This window comes from Phalacrocorax aristotelis, chromosome Z (genome assembly GCF_949628215.1).
Source record: "Phalacrocorax aristotelis chromosome Z, bGulAri2.1, whole genome shotgun sequence".
Lineage (NCBI taxonomy): Eukaryota > Metazoa > Chordata > Aves > Suliformes > Phalacrocoracidae > Phalacrocorax > Phalacrocorax aristotelis.
In genome coordinates, this window is record NC_134311.1 from 70,811,185 (window position 1) to 70,827,849 (window position 16,665).

The 16,665-nt window shown below is 56.9% G+C and overlaps 2 protein-coding genes across 2 annotated transcripts; both read right to left on the reverse strand.

Annotated features, from left to right (window-relative positions):
• Positions 1 to 11,709: 11,709 nt before the first annotated feature.
• LOC142050419 (avidin-like) lies at positions 11,710 to 13,508 on the reverse strand. The gene is made up of 4 exons (XM_075079064.1): positions 13,368 to 13,508; positions 12,468 to 12,678; positions 12,052 to 12,172; positions 11,710 to 11,983 (listed from the first exon to the last, which is right to left on the reverse strand). Exons 1-4 carry the CDS (start codon positions 13,437 to 13,439, stop codon positions 11,950 to 11,952), a joined length of 438 nt encoding a protein of 145 aa, XP_074935165.1. The 5' UTR covers positions 13,440 to 13,508; the 3' UTR covers positions 11,710 to 11,949.
• Positions 13,509 to 13,827: 319 nt separating this feature from the next.
• On the reverse strand, positions 13,828 to 15,853 carry LOC142050018 (avidin-like). Its single transcript, XM_075078313.1, has 4 exons — positions 15,045 to 15,853; positions 14,704 to 14,914; positions 14,263 to 14,383; positions 13,828 to 13,980 (listed from the first exon to the last, which is right to left on the reverse strand). Exons 1-4 carry the CDS (start codon positions 15,114 to 15,116, stop codon positions 13,935 to 13,937), a joined length of 450 nt encoding a protein of 149 aa, XP_074934414.1. The 5' UTR covers positions 15,117 to 15,853; the 3' UTR covers positions 13,828 to 13,934.
• Positions 15,854 to 16,665: the final 812 nt, after the last annotated feature.

Consider the following 16,665-nt stretch of genomic DNA (forward strand, 5'->3'; position numbering starts at 1 on the left):
AGGGATAGGCATGAAGGTACTGAAGGAAGGTGGCTGGATTTGGAATTCTGTTGCCACCTCTTCCACCAGCAGGCAAGCAGGGAGTGATGCCACAGGGTGGAAGTTTGGGTTAGGAAGAGGTGGGAAATAAGCGCAGGGAGCTGGATAGGGGGAATCAGGGAGGGATCCAGATGTCCCTGGGGAAGGGCAGTGGTGAGCCCTTACCTCTGTAGGAGTACCCATGGGGACAGAAGCTGCCTCAAAAGGGGAGCAAGGACAGTATTTTAAAAAGGATGACCACAGCTGACAGAACTTTTAGATTTTCTTTTTATGTGAGAGGGTGGTTTTGCTTACCCTGGTAGGGGGGCCAGGCTGCAGCTGGAACGTGCTGTCATGGAGTGGCTGAAGATGTGCCCTCACAGGATGGGGATAAGCTTGGCAGGATCTTTTCCTTCGGGGTGCATTTGTGCTTGAGAATGTTTCTGCCCAACCTGTGGGAAGCAGGGAGTTCCTGTGGGATGACTTGCAGACACTGCCCACTCAGGGCTGCCAGTACCGGCAGGTGACAGGCATGTCCCTAAATGCCCCACAACTTGCCTCGAGCAGCTGCTGGATGCCCCTGGCCAGGACAAGCCCCTTGCCACGAGGCATTGGCATCCCCACTGCAAATCCAGTGGGAGGGCTCCCAGGGGCAGTCCCCTCACCCAAGGGGATCCACAGGAGGGCCCATATGTGGAGCTGCTGCTTTCCACATCCCCCCACTACCTCATGGCTTTCCAGTCCTCCTCGAGGGACCCAGCTGCTTCATGCCGCAGCCACATGGTGGTCAGCGTCTCATTCCCAGCCACATCCACAAAGCACTGCTCAATGAAGGGAGTGGTGGCATCTGGGGGAAGCGCTTGGTGGGGGTCAGTGCAGATGGCACCCACATTTGCTGGCTTCTCCCCCCTCCCTGGGGTCGTCCTGGCCGCAGCCATGTTCCTCTCTAACAGCCACCCATCCCACACAGGGGAGACCTGCCCTTCCTCAGGGGCTCCCCTGGGTAAGGCAGGCTCTGCAGCACTCTATCCCCCATGCCCTAACAGGGTCCAGACCCCCCATGGTCACTTTGGGCTGCCTGGCAGGGATGGGTGCAAAGATGCTGGGTGAGGAGACACTACCCCATGTGAGCCCAGCATTGCCCGAAGCCCCATGCTGGGAAGATACTGCAGCCTCCCTCTGCCTAGCTGCACCAAAGCATCCCTCACCAGACTTCCCAGCAGAGGAAAAATCCTGCTGGGTGCCTGCACGGCTCCTAGTGCCCCTGTGGTGCCATCCCCAGGTGTCCCAAGGCTTGGTGGAGAACTTGTCCCAGTGCTCAGTAAAGGTAAAGCTGGGCCAACCCCCCTCACTGGGTTGCTGCTGGGTGTCATTCACGGGGGATGTGCAGGCACAGCTGCTAGCGAGGGTGATCCACATGAGGTGTTTCTCCTGGAAGTCTGTCATCCCTCACTGCTAAAATCTCCATCAGTGAGTCCTGCTTACTCCTCCACAGCCTGGCACTGAAGGGACACAGCCACGGGCCCTCTGCCCCTATCCACAGTGCAGATGGGACTGCATCCCTCCCACTGCCCCACAGCCAGACCACCAGCTCTGCTGCAGGTGTGACTGTGGGGCATGGCTCTCCCTGTCCCCCGTTTCGAGGAAAGCTCCCCCAGGTGCTGCTGGCTGCTCAGTAAATGATGCAGCAAGGCCAGCACATCCCAGCCTGTTGGCACGCATGGTACGCCCAGAGACAGACCCCACAGGAGGGGATGCCCTGTGTACTGTACCCCCCACCACAGACCCCATGAATTGTGCCCCTGAGCACAGGCCCCACAGGAAGGATGCCGTGTGCATGGTGTCCCTGTGGGAGCAAAGGTTTGTACAGGTATGACGCAGAGATGCCCTGCTCATCACCTGAACTAGGTGCTTGTAAACTTCTCCTACTTGTCCCAGCCTGAAATGGCATTTAAGAGAGAACCCCTAGCTGCCAATGCAGCATCCCAGTGCCACATCTGCCACATCCCCATCATCACCGGCCGCCCATACCTTCCTCATTCCAGGGGTGATGCATGCCACCAGGGCCAGGGTGAGGACCAGGGTGAAAACCCTGCTCCCCATGGCTGTGGGGCTGTGAAGTGCCCAGCACAGCTTCCTCCCAGCCCTGCACCCAGCCCCCTTTATAGGGGTGCAACTGGAGCTCCACAGGCACAGGGCTGGCTGCTGCAGGGCTGGTGGCTGGGTGGGTCAGGCAAGGAGAGGAGGTCTACGTGACCTGGGCAGTACTAGAGGAATGTGGGGATAAGCACATCTATACAGACAGGTGGAGAGCACAGGGATGGTTTATATATCTGCTATCCAAGAGGCTCTGCCAGCCCATTCCTGTCTCAGCAATGGAGCCTTTGCAGTGGGCACAGCCTGGCACTGCCCCACTGCCACTGTTCCAGTGCTGCCATCCAAACACGGTGTTGCAGCAAGCACAGCCCGACCAGCTCTACTCCACTGCACTGAAGGGTGGTGCTCACAGGAGATCATCCTGTGGCAGTCTCCTCCTGCATTACAAGTTTCTGACATGGTTTCTAAGCTGTTTTTTATCCTGGCTGTGCTGGGCTTTCTCTGGGTCTGGGATCTGTGACTGTCACTGCAGCAGGAGCTCTTGGGCAGCCTGGAATTAATCCCTCTTGTCAGTGCAGAAGTGTTTTAATGGACAATATGTAGATATTCAAATTTGCTTGTCCCTGTGGAGGGGATGCACTGTGCATGGTGCTCCTATGCACAGACCCCATGGGAGGCAATACTGCACACATGGTGCTTTAAGGCTGGGCAGGGTACTGCTACGCGGCAGACACCTGCCTGAGCCCTCCCAAGGAGTCCCTAATGGTACAAGGCTGTAACAAGGATGGGCAGGTTTTGGGGGTCTTCGGACCACCTGGCTTTTGCACAAGGACATGGCACAGCCACATCCGCCAAGATATGTCTCCAACCGAGTAAACATGTTGCTGCAGATGCTGCAGGGGAAGGCAGAGCTGTCATCTGGCTGTGTTCTATTCAGGAGGGATCTTTCTGGCCTCTGCCCTGCACAGGGGATGAGTGTCTGCTTTGAGCATTGTCCAGACACACATCTGCCTGAGGCTTGAAGACACCAGGAGGACCACTCTCCTCCTCCCCAGGATGTGGTGATGTCCATGTGCAAATTGTACTTTGTTTTTAATTATAAAATTATAGTAGCTGTGCTCAGCTCCCATCCCAGGGACTTGGTTCAAAAGCTCTTGGGGTCCCAGCACCGCTCTCCCTTGCTTGCTGCCCAGCTGGCTCCCAGCATTGGCACCCATCTGCAAGGCTCAGCGCTTGCCCCAGGGTCTCCATGCTGCACCCATGGGTGCAGCCCTAGCAGGGAACAGGGACGGAGAAGTGCCCTGCAGCCCTCCTCTCCCTGGGGCTCATCCACTGGCTTTCTAGTTATCCTCGAGGCTGTCAACTTGATCCATGCAGTCCTCAGTATTTCTTTCCCATCCTTGTACACGTAGCACTGGCCCGTGCAGGTGGTGGTGGAGACAGTGGGGAAGGGGTGGGAGTGGGAAAGGGTGCTGGTTTGGGGTTTTCCCTCTGTTAGGCACCCTGCTTGCCAGCTTGGGAGTGGAAAAGGCTGTATGCAGGTGGGTGATGTTTCCCTCCACAACCTGCTGTCCTGCTGGATCTGGGGACACAGCACTGGACAGGCATGAGATACGCTGGTCATGGAGGGATGAGCGCAGCTGCACCTGCATCCAGCTCTGCCTCACCTCGTCCTGGACAAGCGACAGACATGGGTACTGGGAGATGCCACCAGCCATGCAGCTCTGGGGTTGGGATGGGAGAGCACTGGGGACACTACAGGAGAGCAGAGTGCATCAGGGAGATCACAGGGAGGGCAGGGGAGCTCTGGGGCACCACAGGGACTCTTGGAAAGGAGAAGAACCTGAAAAGCTATAGCTGACTGTGAAGATGAAGGTGGGCTGGCTCTTCTGGTTTGTATGGTGTTGGGGTCCCTGCAGCGGTGACAGCCAGATCTTGTTCCTAGTGGCTCTCAGCCATGTGATAGTAGCTGGCGAAGTTGCCTTTTCCATTCACGGCTGTGATGGTCATGTTGGAGCCCATGTCATTGATCCAGTGCCCTGTCAGCACACACTGGAATGGAGGGGACTCAGCATTGGTGCTGCTGTACAGCCCAGGTGTGAGCAGGGTGGCAGAATCGGGTGCCCTCGGGAGCTGCAGAAGGGAAGTTGGACAAGCCACAAGTCCCCCACCCACCCAAGTGTATGCACTGCCAAGTGTGATGAGCTCAGCCATGTGTTGGGGCGGCAGGTCACATCTGGGAGAGTGCCCCAGATACTGACCAGCTCCAGAAAGGTCTGGGGACCTTGTCAAGGGGCTCCTCTATCCTCCCAGGATGACAGTCCGCACTCAGCAAGGCTGCAGCCAGAGATGGGCGAGGAATGATGCAGAGAAATAGAGCAGGGAGTGTGGTCCTGACTGGGGGGCTGGCAGTAGCGATGACCACATGGACATGGCAGAGAGGGCAGGAGGTACAGGACTTCATTTATAAGTGAAGTTATAGGCTTGAAAATGAGATTTCTTCTTTTGTCATCACTGCAGTGTGGCTGAGTACCAGGCTGTGCCTGTGCACACACCTGGACCAACCAGTCATGGAGCCCCGAGTGACCTGGGAACTCCCTGGCTCCATCTGCTTAGGTGGGACAAGAGCTGGAATGAGAAAGATGTTGAGCACTGAGATGTTCAGTGTTGAGACATTTGAAAACAGTCAATAAGAACAGTCCCTGCAGAAATGGTTGCATAGGACAGTCTTCTGCATGTGGTTAAGACATGTAAGTGCTGGAGAACCCCTGCAAAAGAGGCTCCTCTAGCCAGACAGTGACCAGCTGTTGGAGGGATTTGATCCCTTTTGTGAGCGTGCCAAGATCCCAATAAATCAGTTTTTCTTTTTTTAGCAAATACACTACGTGTGATCACCTGTGCAATGCAGACACAGCAGCAGCAATTCGCTGTGCATGACTGCAAAGTGCTATGTGCCTCTTCCTGCTCCCTGTGCCCCTAAAGGCATTCAGGGTCATGGTGACCGTGATCGTGGTCATGACCATGACCAAAGCTTGCCATGCAGCAGCAACGGCTGGTTTTCCTCCCAGAGGGAGATCTGCAGCAGGGCTGAAGGGCACCACTCTGCCCACCTTTGCTGTGCTGGTGAGCCCAAGCTGGAAGGAGGCAAATAATACTGGGTTAGAGGCTCAGAGGGGCAGAGCAGACATGAGCAGTGTGCAAAGCACTGTGAGCAGGTCTTGCAGCTGGGTAAAACCCAGTGCTGATGAATGCCCAATGCCCATGGGGAGGCATCCTCAGCCACAGCTCCATCCCAAACCCTGTGGGCAGCCCTGGCACACCATGCCCTATCACCTGCCACCCCAAAACCAAGATGCTGGATGTGTCACAGCATTGCTGGGCGCCCTGATGTCATGGTTCACCCCAGCCAGCAACTCAGCACCATGCAGCCACTCGCTCACTTCCCCCATGGTGGGATGGGGGAGAGAATCATAAGAGCAAAAGTGAGAAAGCTTGTGGGTTGAGATAAAGACAGTTTAGTGATTAATTTAGTATCATAATTAAATAAAAGCCACACAAGCAAGCAAAGCAAAACAAGGAATTCATTTTCTCCTTCTCATGGGCAGGCAGGTGCTCAGCCATCTCCATTAAAGCAGGGCTCCATCACGCATAACGGTTACTTGGGAAGACAAACACCATCACTCCGCATATCCCCCCTTCCTTCCTTCTTCCCCCAGCTTTATATACTGAGCATGACATCGTATGGTGTGGAATATCCCATTGGTCAGTTGGGGTCAGCTGTCCCGGCTGTGCCCCCTCCCAGCTCCTTGTGCCCCCGGCAGAGCACGGGGAGCTGAAAAAGTCCTTGACCAGTGTAAGCGCTACTTAGCAACAACTAAAACATCTCTGCATTATCAACACTGTTTCCAGCACAAATCCAAAACATAGCCCCGTACTAGCTACTGTGAAGAAAACCCTACCCCAGCCAAAACCAGGACACCTGATATAGGGACTGGCCTTGCAAATGGCTCTGCCAGTCCATGCCCACTGCGTTTCTCACCAGCACCATGGCCACCTGCAAGAGTCTGCAGACTGCTCAAACCATAGTCAGCCCTGCCACCTTGCTGGAGTGCCCCAGGACTGCTGCGCAGCCTCAGGGGAGGCCTGGCCTGGGGAAATGTTGACAGAAAGGCAACAACAAAATCAGGAGGATGCATGCAGTAAAGTTGCAGGCTTAGCAGGACTCCCCTCCGCTGAGCTGGCCATGCTTCAGGGTGAGACCAGAGTCCTGTGGTACCTCTGCCAGTCTCTTTCCTAGTTCTCAGGTTTCTCTAAAGCAGGTAAAAGGCTGCACAGACCAAAGGACACCATAGCAGAGGGCTGGCATGAACACATTCTGCTTAGAAAGGCTGTAAGGGAACTGAAAAAGCTGGAGAAATTCCATAGAGGCACTGAGAAGGAAACTGCAGCATTGCTCTAGAAGCTGAAGATGGATGGACCCAAGGGAGAAAAACATGAAAAGCAAACCACATGCAAGTCTGCCACAAGGTGGGCTAAAACAGAGCAGGCAGAAAACTTGCTAAAGCCATGGATGTTGTTAACAAAGCTCTCACATGGCATTCATGGCAAGAGAACCAGGGAAGCAGCAGGAAGTGGCAGCCCTGCCAGCCCGTTTCTGCCTTTCAGCTGCTTAAATCCCAAGCAGGGTGCTAATGGGGTTATTTGGACCAAGCTTGAGATTCAAATCAGGAGCTGAGTTTCCTGGAAATCATTCATCTCACTTGGTAGGGGTGACGGGGCACCACTGGCACTGCCTTTACAGTAAGTCATAAAGTCTGGCAGTCAGGGGTTTGCAGCTGGATTTGCTGGATGTCTGTTTTCCAGTAAATGACACACATTTCCCTAGGAAGAGTTTTCAGGCTGTACGAGCTGCAGCTACTGGCACTGTGCTACTGGTATAGAGCAGCCCTTGCTGCTCACCAAGACAATGGACACAGCTGAGACAACACACCTGCCTGCCTGAGGGCTGCTTCAGAGCTGGGGGGGGTCCCAGCCGGCTTTTTGGGGTGCAGAAATGTCCCCCAGCTTACTCTCCCATCACACTCACCTGGCACCAAGGAGGGAAGAACAGGTGCTAGCCCGCATCAGAGTGTCACTCTGGGGATACACCATCAAATGGGATCTCTTGTGGCCAGTCTCTTCCCCAGAATAACAGAGTGAGAGCTTCACCCCACACCTACCACACTGCTTTAGCCCAGCTTCCCCAGGCCATATCCACAGACTGCACAAGGTTGGGTTTAAAGGAAAAAAAATTAATTCTGTTTTGTTTGGGGAGACGTCTTCCCCCAGAACTGCTAACAACCCCAATGCTGGTACACACTGATACTTCTGAGGGCTCTCCCAGTTTCCAAAGCCCAGCAGAAGTGAGAGGATTCTCCCTCCTCCTTTCAACCCATCTGAGTGAATATGTTGCAGCTGGTCCTGCAGGGAAGCAAAAGCCAATCAGTGCCCGGCCAGCGGAGAGGCAGAAGTCCCAGACAGGTGTCCATTGGATCACGTGGTGGCTGTCCAGTCACTGGGCAGGGAAACTTCTTCCAGTTGACAGTGTAGCTGAAGGTGCACGGCCCATCCTCATCGAAGTGCTGGGAGCCGGCAAGGGGGGACTGCTCAATGGGATTGTGGGTGCTCAACACAGTGGTGTGGTACTTTCTGGAGAAGTTGCCTTGGCTGGCTGTTGGCTGTGGACATGTGCATCCTGGAGCCCAGCTCGTTCTCTCACCAGCCGGTCAGGTTGCACTGCTGGGGGACAAGCAGACATGTGCCCTGGCACTGCCTGCACTCAGCCCTTACCCCTGCCCCATGGGCTGAGACCCCTGCCTGCACCCCACTGATGCTCACGGGGTGCTGGCCTTACCTTGCCATTCCTTGTGGGGCGTTTCTGCTTGCAGCTCGGCCATCACTTGGTGTTGGTCACCTTTGCCTCCTTCATGCTGGCCTTTCCGCCACCCCGGGGATCTCAGCTGCCTGACAGAGGAGCTTGGAAAAGAAAGAAAACACAGGGGCAAGCTGTGGGCAGCGGCACAGCAGGGTGTCTCCAGAGCCCTGAGAGTGCTCAAGCACTCATTTTTAGGAGACATGATTTATAAAGTCAATGTCATCTCAGCCATCTCAGGAGAGCCAAAAGCCGGGGTAAGCCAAGCAAAAGAGGAGAGGTGAAGAGGAAAAGCTAAAGGCAGGCGCCCCAGACAGGCAGGAAAACAGGCAGGACCCCTGCTCCAGCCATGTGAGGTGAGCTGTGTGACCACCAGGACACATCTTCCTGCACATTTTGGGGATGAGTGCCATGCTTGGCACCAATGTGTGGCATGAGTGGAGAGCCCACTGGGATGGGCAGAGGCCTTGGGTTCATGGTGGTGGTCTGCATGGCCAAGGTGGAGGCACAGCCAGTGCACTGCAGCATCCTATCTGCAAGGCTTCAGGCTTCTGCTCCAAGCACCACCTCTCCTCTCCCACACCGCACCTCCCCGGGCAGGGGCACAGAACCCCTGGGACAGGTTTCCCAGGTTACCCCTGCCCCAATTACCCTGCATGTCCTTGCAGAGGGGGTTCCCACATACATGCCTTCCTGCACCAGGGAAGGAATCCCCATGCCTATGCATCCCGATGACAGGGACCACCCTGGAGTATATCCCACTCCCTTAGAGCACCCGCCTCAGCAGGAGTTCCCTCCTAGCCAGGGGGTCCCTCTGCTGCCGGGGATTACCCCCACAGGTGGGTCACCCTCACATGTCCTTCCCCACCAACCACTACAGCTTCCACATGTGTCGCCCCCCAAGGTGGGTCACCCATGCGTGTCCCTCCCCTCCCCTGGGACCCCCACGTGTTCCCTGGTGCAGCCTCCCCCTGGGCTGAGTTTCCCACACATCTCCCAGCAGGCACTCCCACGCTCACCCCTGCCCCCACTCAGCTCCCTGTAGCCAGGGCCACCCTGAAGGGCTCGGCGTGGGTGGAGAGAAAGCGACGGCTCGTTGGGCTGCAGCAGCAAAACTGAATCTTGCTGTGCCCGGGCCTCTTGCCCCTTTATTGCTCAGCCAGGCCCGGAAGGTCCTGCGTGGCACGGATGGGAGGGACAGGGACAGGGACCAGGATGGGGATAGACGGGGACAAGGATGAAGAGACAACTGGGGAGGTATAGAGATGGGGACAGGGACCAGGACGGGGATGGACATGGAGATGGGGATGAGGATGGGGACAGGGATGGCGACATGGATGGGGATGGGGATGGGGATGAAGAGGGGGATGGAGATGGAGACAAGAACAGGGATGAGGACAGGGACAGGGATGGGGATGTGGACATAGCTGATGGGAGCTGCCCACTGACATGGCCCAGCCTGGGGTCCCAGTGTCTCCTGGCTGAGGGCTGTTCCTGAGCTTCGCCCCTGCCCTGCAGGAGACCATGCACCCCAAACCGTCCCCTTGTCACTCAGGAGACAGGCAGAAGAACAGGCAGTTGCAAGGGCAGGGCGAGGGTGTGTGTGCAGGGATGGCTGCTCATCTGCAGCGGCTCCAGGGATTTGGCAGATGAAGGAAATGAACCTGCCTGAACAGCAACAGGGAAACCCCAGGGCACTGCAGGCATAGGTGGGCAGCCCTGGTCGCACATACCAGGTGAAAGCAAAAGGCCAGCAAACATTGGGGCAGCATCATGTCAGGGTGGGCTGTTGCTGCGTCGGAAGCAGGACAGCTGCTGAAGGGTGAAGAATGGAGCCTATGGGAAGCAGAGCCACAGTGGGGGATGTTTGGGGCAGCTGACAAGTGTGGCTTGGGGGATGATGGCTATGACACTATCAGTGCTAGCTCCCTGTAAACCCTATGGTTTTGCTTTCTGTTTCTGTTCCCCTGTTTAGCAAGCAGGCTGCTTACACCATCTCCTACCTCATGGGCTGCCTTCTTAGGAGACCCCAGTTCTTAGGGAATTTGTAGCCATGGGGGTGATGAAAGGACAGAAATTAATTCTTACTCCCCAGGGGTCTCGCCTGGTTCTCAGTGGTCCCACATCCCCTGGTGGGCTCCTCCCACCAGGGCTCCCAACCTCATCCTCCCTCTCCAGCTAGGGTCCCAAGGTTTTAACCTCACTGACTGTTTGGAAAAGCATGTGTCCCGTCCTGTCCCCCCCAATTTTGGGGGCCCACTTTAATACTGCTGGTGACAGCCACAGCAGATGTTTCAGGAGGGTGAGCATGAGGACAAGCACAGGGTAGTGTGGGCAGTGCCAAGAATGCCAGTGTGCAACAGGCCTGAACTGAGGGACTCTGTGTGAGGCAGGGGTGAGGGTGAGGATACAGGGGTGATGATGAGGATGTAGGGATGGGTTTTGATTGAAAGCTGAATGACCAGGCATGTCAGCCAGTTGGGCTTGGCTGGTACAGGCATACCCTGGATAGCCTCTGGTCAGTGCACTCTCCAGGAGCTGTGAGGGCTGAGAGCAGAGCAGAGCCAGAGCCCAGCAGGGAAGGAGGGAGTAGAGCAGAGGCTGAAGAAGGCTGGGGAGGAGTGGGCATAGCATGAGAGAAGAGGATGGTGGACAAGCCCTGACACTTTCCCAGGGCACTGTGTACTGGATGCCCCAAAGTCCCTGCCCCATCCAACAGTCTCCTCCCCTGGCAGCCCTGCAGCCCCCAGGCAGCACCCTCCTTTGAGCCCTTTTTGCCTCTCCCTGCCCACACGACTTCTCCTTAGGGTGCTCAGGGGCATCTGAGTTAGGAGCAATGGATTAGGGAACTTGTGAATTAGAAACTTCATGAGGCACTGAAGTGATGAATTAGAGAGCTCACGTGTTAGACGGGTCCGTGCAAAGGGCATTGGGCCCTTGTTTGACATGTTTCTTTGTTTTCTTTCCTAATGAGCTGATAAAGTTTAATGTACAAACAAAGTTGTCCTGTGAATTTGAGCACCCGAAAGGAACCGTATCCTGTTCCACCCTCCAGCTGATAGGGCGACAGCTGTGTAGTGGGATCCCTCCAGTACCTGGCCTTAGCCACGCAGTCTGCCCAGTAGCTGCCCCTGGAGACCCAGGTCCTTCCCCTGGTCCTTCCAGTATCCTGCCTGGAATTTGGACGACCCCAACGCCACAGGCTCCCAGCTCATGACTATGGTTTCCTCTACGGGGGCTGGCACCCAGCCCTCCCCAATATGTGCACCTAGGACCAAACCCCCACCCAGAGCAGCAGCTGAAAATGGTGTTTAGTAGAGAGACAGGGCAGACTGGGGTGCAGAGATGTGGGATGAGGCCAGGTGAGCATGCTGGCTTGCCTGTACACAGCCTTCACCCAGACCCCCTGCCATGGGGCATCCCACTGCTCCACACCAGGGACGCTGCCCAGGGCTACCCACCGCAGGGACCCTGCATGGGAAAGAAGGCACCTGCCAAGGCCCAAAGCCATGGCCAAGAAGCGGGACAATCCAGCTGCTGTCCTCCCCTTGTCCCCCAGCCCCGTCCCTCCCAGCCCCCCTAAAAGACCATCCTGTCCTCCCTGACCCATGGCCTGCCCCCCACCTTGCCCTGCTCACGGCCACAGAGTGGCATCTTGCACCTCAGGGACAGATGGGGGACAGTTCTCTGCCAGGTGGAGAAAGGTTTATTTCGCTGCTGTGTGGGGGCAGCAAGGTTTGGGAAGCTGTGCCCCTCTAGCTGGCTGCTGGGAGGCACTGGGAGGAAGCAGGGCAGGGTGAGGGTGTGTTTCCCAGCCAGGATGCTGGGAGCAGGTGGGAGCCCAGCCTGGAATGGAGGCAGCAGAGAGCCTCGGGGATGAAGGCAGGACAGCAGGGTGCAGGCAGCTCTGGTCCCTGTCTCCATCACTTGATGCGTGTGAAGATGGAGGTACCAACCCTGTGGGAAATCCATGTCAGCAGGAGGGAAGGAGGGCTGTGGGGTGGGAGGGAAGGGTCAGGGCTTACCTGGTGGCTCTCCACGCATCCCTGCGGGATGGGACCTCTTCCCGCAGAAGCCACATGGTCTCCAATATCTCCTTCCCACGTCGGTCCATGAAACACTGGCCCACAAAGGCAGTGGTAGAGTCTGGTGGGGTTCAAGTGGGCCAGAAGGGGCTCACAGCCTGCATCTCCAGACAGGGGAACCTCAGCCACCTGATCCTGGCAGACAGACAGACAGACACCCCCCACCACACGCCCTGGACAGATAGACAGCCCTCCCCCCGCCACATCCCATAGCAGGTGTGAGTGCATGTGGCTGGTCATGGCCACAGCCTGGGTTTCTCTGGGTGCCACGGGGACCAGCCGGGGGGGCATCCTGCTGCCAGCACAGGCAGGGGATCACCGGCTGCCCTGGGATGCCGTGCCGGGTACCGCTGTACCTGCGAACTGCCACTGCACGGTGAAGCCAAAGGTGGGCTGCCCCTTGGCACTGGGGTGCTGCTGGGCCCCTTGCAGTGGTGACTCCAGGATCTGCTTGTTGGTGGCTGCCACGGCAGTGTGGTAGGAGCCCGAGAAGGTCCCAGACGCATCCAGGGCTGAGAGGGTCATGTTGGAGCCCAGCTCATTCCTCCACAGGCCCTGCAGGTTGCACTGGGGACCGGGGGTTGTGCCAGCACCTTGTGCAGTGCCAAGCCAGGGTCCCCCCCCACGTTGCCTGGGCAGTGGGATGCATCCCCTGCGTATCTGTGGCTGGCACAGCCCCTCCGCACAGCAGCTGGGACCGGTGGCACGGACATCACCTGGGCCAGGACCTCTCCCTCCCATGACAGGGCAGGGCAGTGAAGAGCTGCGGGTGCTGGGTACCCCTCATACCAGGGGTAGGTGACCAACACTACCCCCAGGGACAGCACAGCCAGAGCTGTCAGCCCCCTTGGTCATGCGTGCTGCACCCTGGGATGGCACAGCATAGCATGGCACAGCACAGCATGGCACAGCAAAGAGCGTGTGGACACAAGCATGCTGTGCTGGGATGGCACAGCACAGCAAAAGCATGCAACCCCCTCAGCCATGCACACTGTGCCCCAGGGGTGGCACAGCATGGCATGGCATGGCACAGTGGAGAGTGGCACAGCGCAGTGTGATATGGCACAGCATGGCACAGCAAGAGCAGGCAGCCCCTTGGCCATTTATGCTGCACCCCAGGGACGGCACAGCACAGCACAGCCCAGCCAGGATGTGCAGCCCCTCATCCAGTCACCCTGCACCCTGGGGACAGCAGGGTATGGCACAGCAGGAGTGGGCAGACCCCCGGCTGGGCACTGCCCCCAGGCTGCCCTTACCTTCCTGGCAGTGGCGGCATGGGGGTGAAGCAGGGCCAGGGCGAGCAGGAGGTAGTAGCTGAGGCTCTCCATGGCAGCAGCAGTGGCAGCGGCAGCCGTGCACGGTGTCTGGGCTCTGCCTGTGCTGCTGCCCCGTGCCTGCTCAGCCGCTTTTATAGCAGAGGGGGCTGTGGCCAGGCAGCGGCCGCCCATGCTGGGCCTCCTGCCAAGGGCCACGCCGGTGGGAGACAGGCCACCAGCCACCACACCAGACTGAGCAGTCCTGCTCCCTCAGGCAAGGCAGGGGTCCTGAGGGAGCACAGCGGGGCAGTGGGGGCTGCAATGGACGAGCCCCGGCCATGGGGGGGTCACAGCAGTGGGGACACACCGGGCTTCAGGGACGGTGACAGGAGAGGCCATGGGATGCCTTGGGGGGACAAAGGAATGTGGGCACTGAGTCAGGACACGACAGGAGCTGGATAGGTAGTTGCAGCAAAACTTTATTGGGAGGAGCAGGTAGTGGGGCAGGAGGAGGGGGTCAGCACCCCTGGTGCTGCTGCCAGCTCAGGAACCCCTGCACTGCCACCCTCACTCCTTCTGCAGCTGCAGACGGGTGAAGACATTGGTGCCAACCCTGCAGGAGCACAGAGGGAGGAGACATAAAGGTGGGAAATGCACCCCTGCACAGGGCAAACACCCCCCCCACAAGTGCTGAACACCCGTCCAGCCCCACCCCTCCCCCCAGCAGCATTTGAGCCTTGGCAGGACCCCCAGAGAGGCCACGCACAAGTAACCCATCCTTGGTCACCCCCGCACTGGTAGCAGCTCTGCCAGGCACTGAGCACCACAGGGTGGGAGACACCCAATCCCCCAGGGATGTGCAGAGGACCTGCGTGGGAAGGGACAGGGGGCTCACCTGGTGGCTTTCCAGTCATCCCTGATGCTATCCACATGTGACCGCAGGAGCCACATGGTCTTCAAAACCTCCCTTCCCTCCTTGTCAACAAAACACTGGCCCACAAAGACAGTGACGGAGTCTGTAGGGATGGAGTGGGAGGTGGAGGTGAGTGTGGCCAGGGCAGCAGAGCAGCGGGCTTTGGCCCCCAGTGCATCGCCTGCACCGCGGCTCTGGGAGGTTACACCAGCCAAGGAGATCTGGGGTCAAGGATGGCGGAGCATCAGGGACACCACAGGGGATGGGAGATGCTGCTGGGATGGGGGAGCATCAGGGACACCACAGGGGATGGCAGAGGATCTTCAAGGACACAGCGGGGAGGGCAGAAGAGCATCGGGGACATCACAGGGAAGGCAGGGGAGCTCTGGGGACACCACAGGGAGGCTGGGAAAGGAGAAGCACCTGAAAAGCTCCAGTTGACTGTGAAGCCGAAGGTGGGCTGGCTCTTCCCATTCGTACGGTGCTGGGACCCCTGCAGTGGTGACAGCTGGATCTCGTTCATGGTGCTAGTCACAGCCGTGTGGTAAGAGCCAGCGAAGTTGCCTTCTTTGTTCACAGTCTCAATAGTCATGTTGGAACCCAGGTCATTGGTCCAGCGCCCGGTCAGCACGCACTGGAGCGGAGAGGACTCAGCATTAGTGCCACAGCCCAGCCCAGGAGCAGGCAGGGTGGCAGGAGCAGGCACCCCCAGGAGCCACAAACCCCTGCCCACCCTACCCCATGCATCGCAACCCTGCAGTTACCTTTCTCACAGAGAGGCTGGGAGCCACCAGGGCCAGGCTGAGCACCAGGAGGAAGAGAGTCCTTTGCACCATCTCTGTAGTGGGCAGACAGCTGGTGTACCCAGGGATGTGCTCCTTGCCAGGCTCTGCCGATGTGCCTGCGCTCTTGCATTTTTATTGCTGCCGGGGCTGTGGGCAGCAGCTGTGGCCAGGGCATTGTGTAATCTGGGTGTTTCCAAAATTGCAGTTCCCAACTGTTACGGAGAGTGACTGCAAGAAGATATTTCCAGAAGCACCTGCTGAAACTGTTCCTTCCTTGCTCACACTTTCCTGGCACCTCTCAGTGAGCCCCTGGCTCCTGCAGGTCAGAGACCACCAGGACTGATGCTTAGCTAGGGAAAACCCCTCTCAGAGGCTGTTGTCCCTTCTGCTACCAGTTTGCCACCCCACTGCCATAGCCAGGATGCATAGGGGTGCCAAGTAGCCTTAACACCAATTCACCCCAGGATTAGCTGCAGCACATGGCTGCACCCTGCTCCTCTTCACCACGCATCCTCGTGCAAACCAACCCCACACGGGGCTCCTTTCAAGGCTTTCGTTTGTCCCCCCGCCCCAGTACTGAAGCAGCTAGAGATCAGACTACAAAGTGCCCGACCTCCTCTTGCCTGGGGCTGGTGAGAAGGTTTGCTGCTGTTTTTACAAACTGGCCTTTGTTGGAAGGAAATGATTTTGTTTATGAAAAACAAACATTCCCCGAATATCTTTGACCTCCCATTTTAATGCTGTCAAAAAACATATTTACCCAGGGATTCTTAACTAACTTTAAGTACGCATTTATATAATTCACCTTACACTGTGGTTGCTGCTGGCCAGGGAAGCTAAAGTGACTTGGTTTACACAAGATTTTCTCACGCATTCCTCAATGACTGTTAAGGCAATCTCCTAAACTACAAGTGCTTTAACTCCCCCAGTCATCCTAGCAGGAGCTGATAGAACCCTATTCACCAGAAAATGCTCTTTTTCTTAAAATGAAGACAATGCAATTCATTACAACATCTCAGAAGCACTTCCCAAGTTTTGTTTTCTCTTTAATCTCACATTTGAGCCCCGGTTTCTCTCTGGCAGTAAAATTAATCACTACCCAGGCTGGGAAGCATTGCATTTCTGCTGCTGGCATCTCAACACCCCCCTCTTCTCTCTGGAGGACCCCCACAGCCATCTCACATCCCTGCCCACAAGAGCTCCCCAACCAGAGACCTGGCTGCCCACAAAAAATTTATGCCCCCGTGTTTTCTTCTTTCTGTTCTAGAAATTAACTGCACAACAAGGTATGTTTTCTCACAGAGCTGTTGTTTGCTTTGACTGCTTTTTCAGCAGGCAGGCACTGTCCGGAGCCTGACCGAGGTTTTTGATAATGAGCATGGTCAGTCTAGGAAGGTTGCAGAGGAGGGCCAGGCATCACGCTCTTGCACTTATCTTTGTTCAGGGAGGTCCTGTAGGGACCCATGGCCACAGGGACAGGCATTACAAGGTCTCTATGCTAGCACCACTGCTGATAGCAAACCACAGCTCATCTACAGTCATAGGTCTATTTTAGTATTACACAAACAATACTGGTGCTATATGCCCATCTCTTATTTTT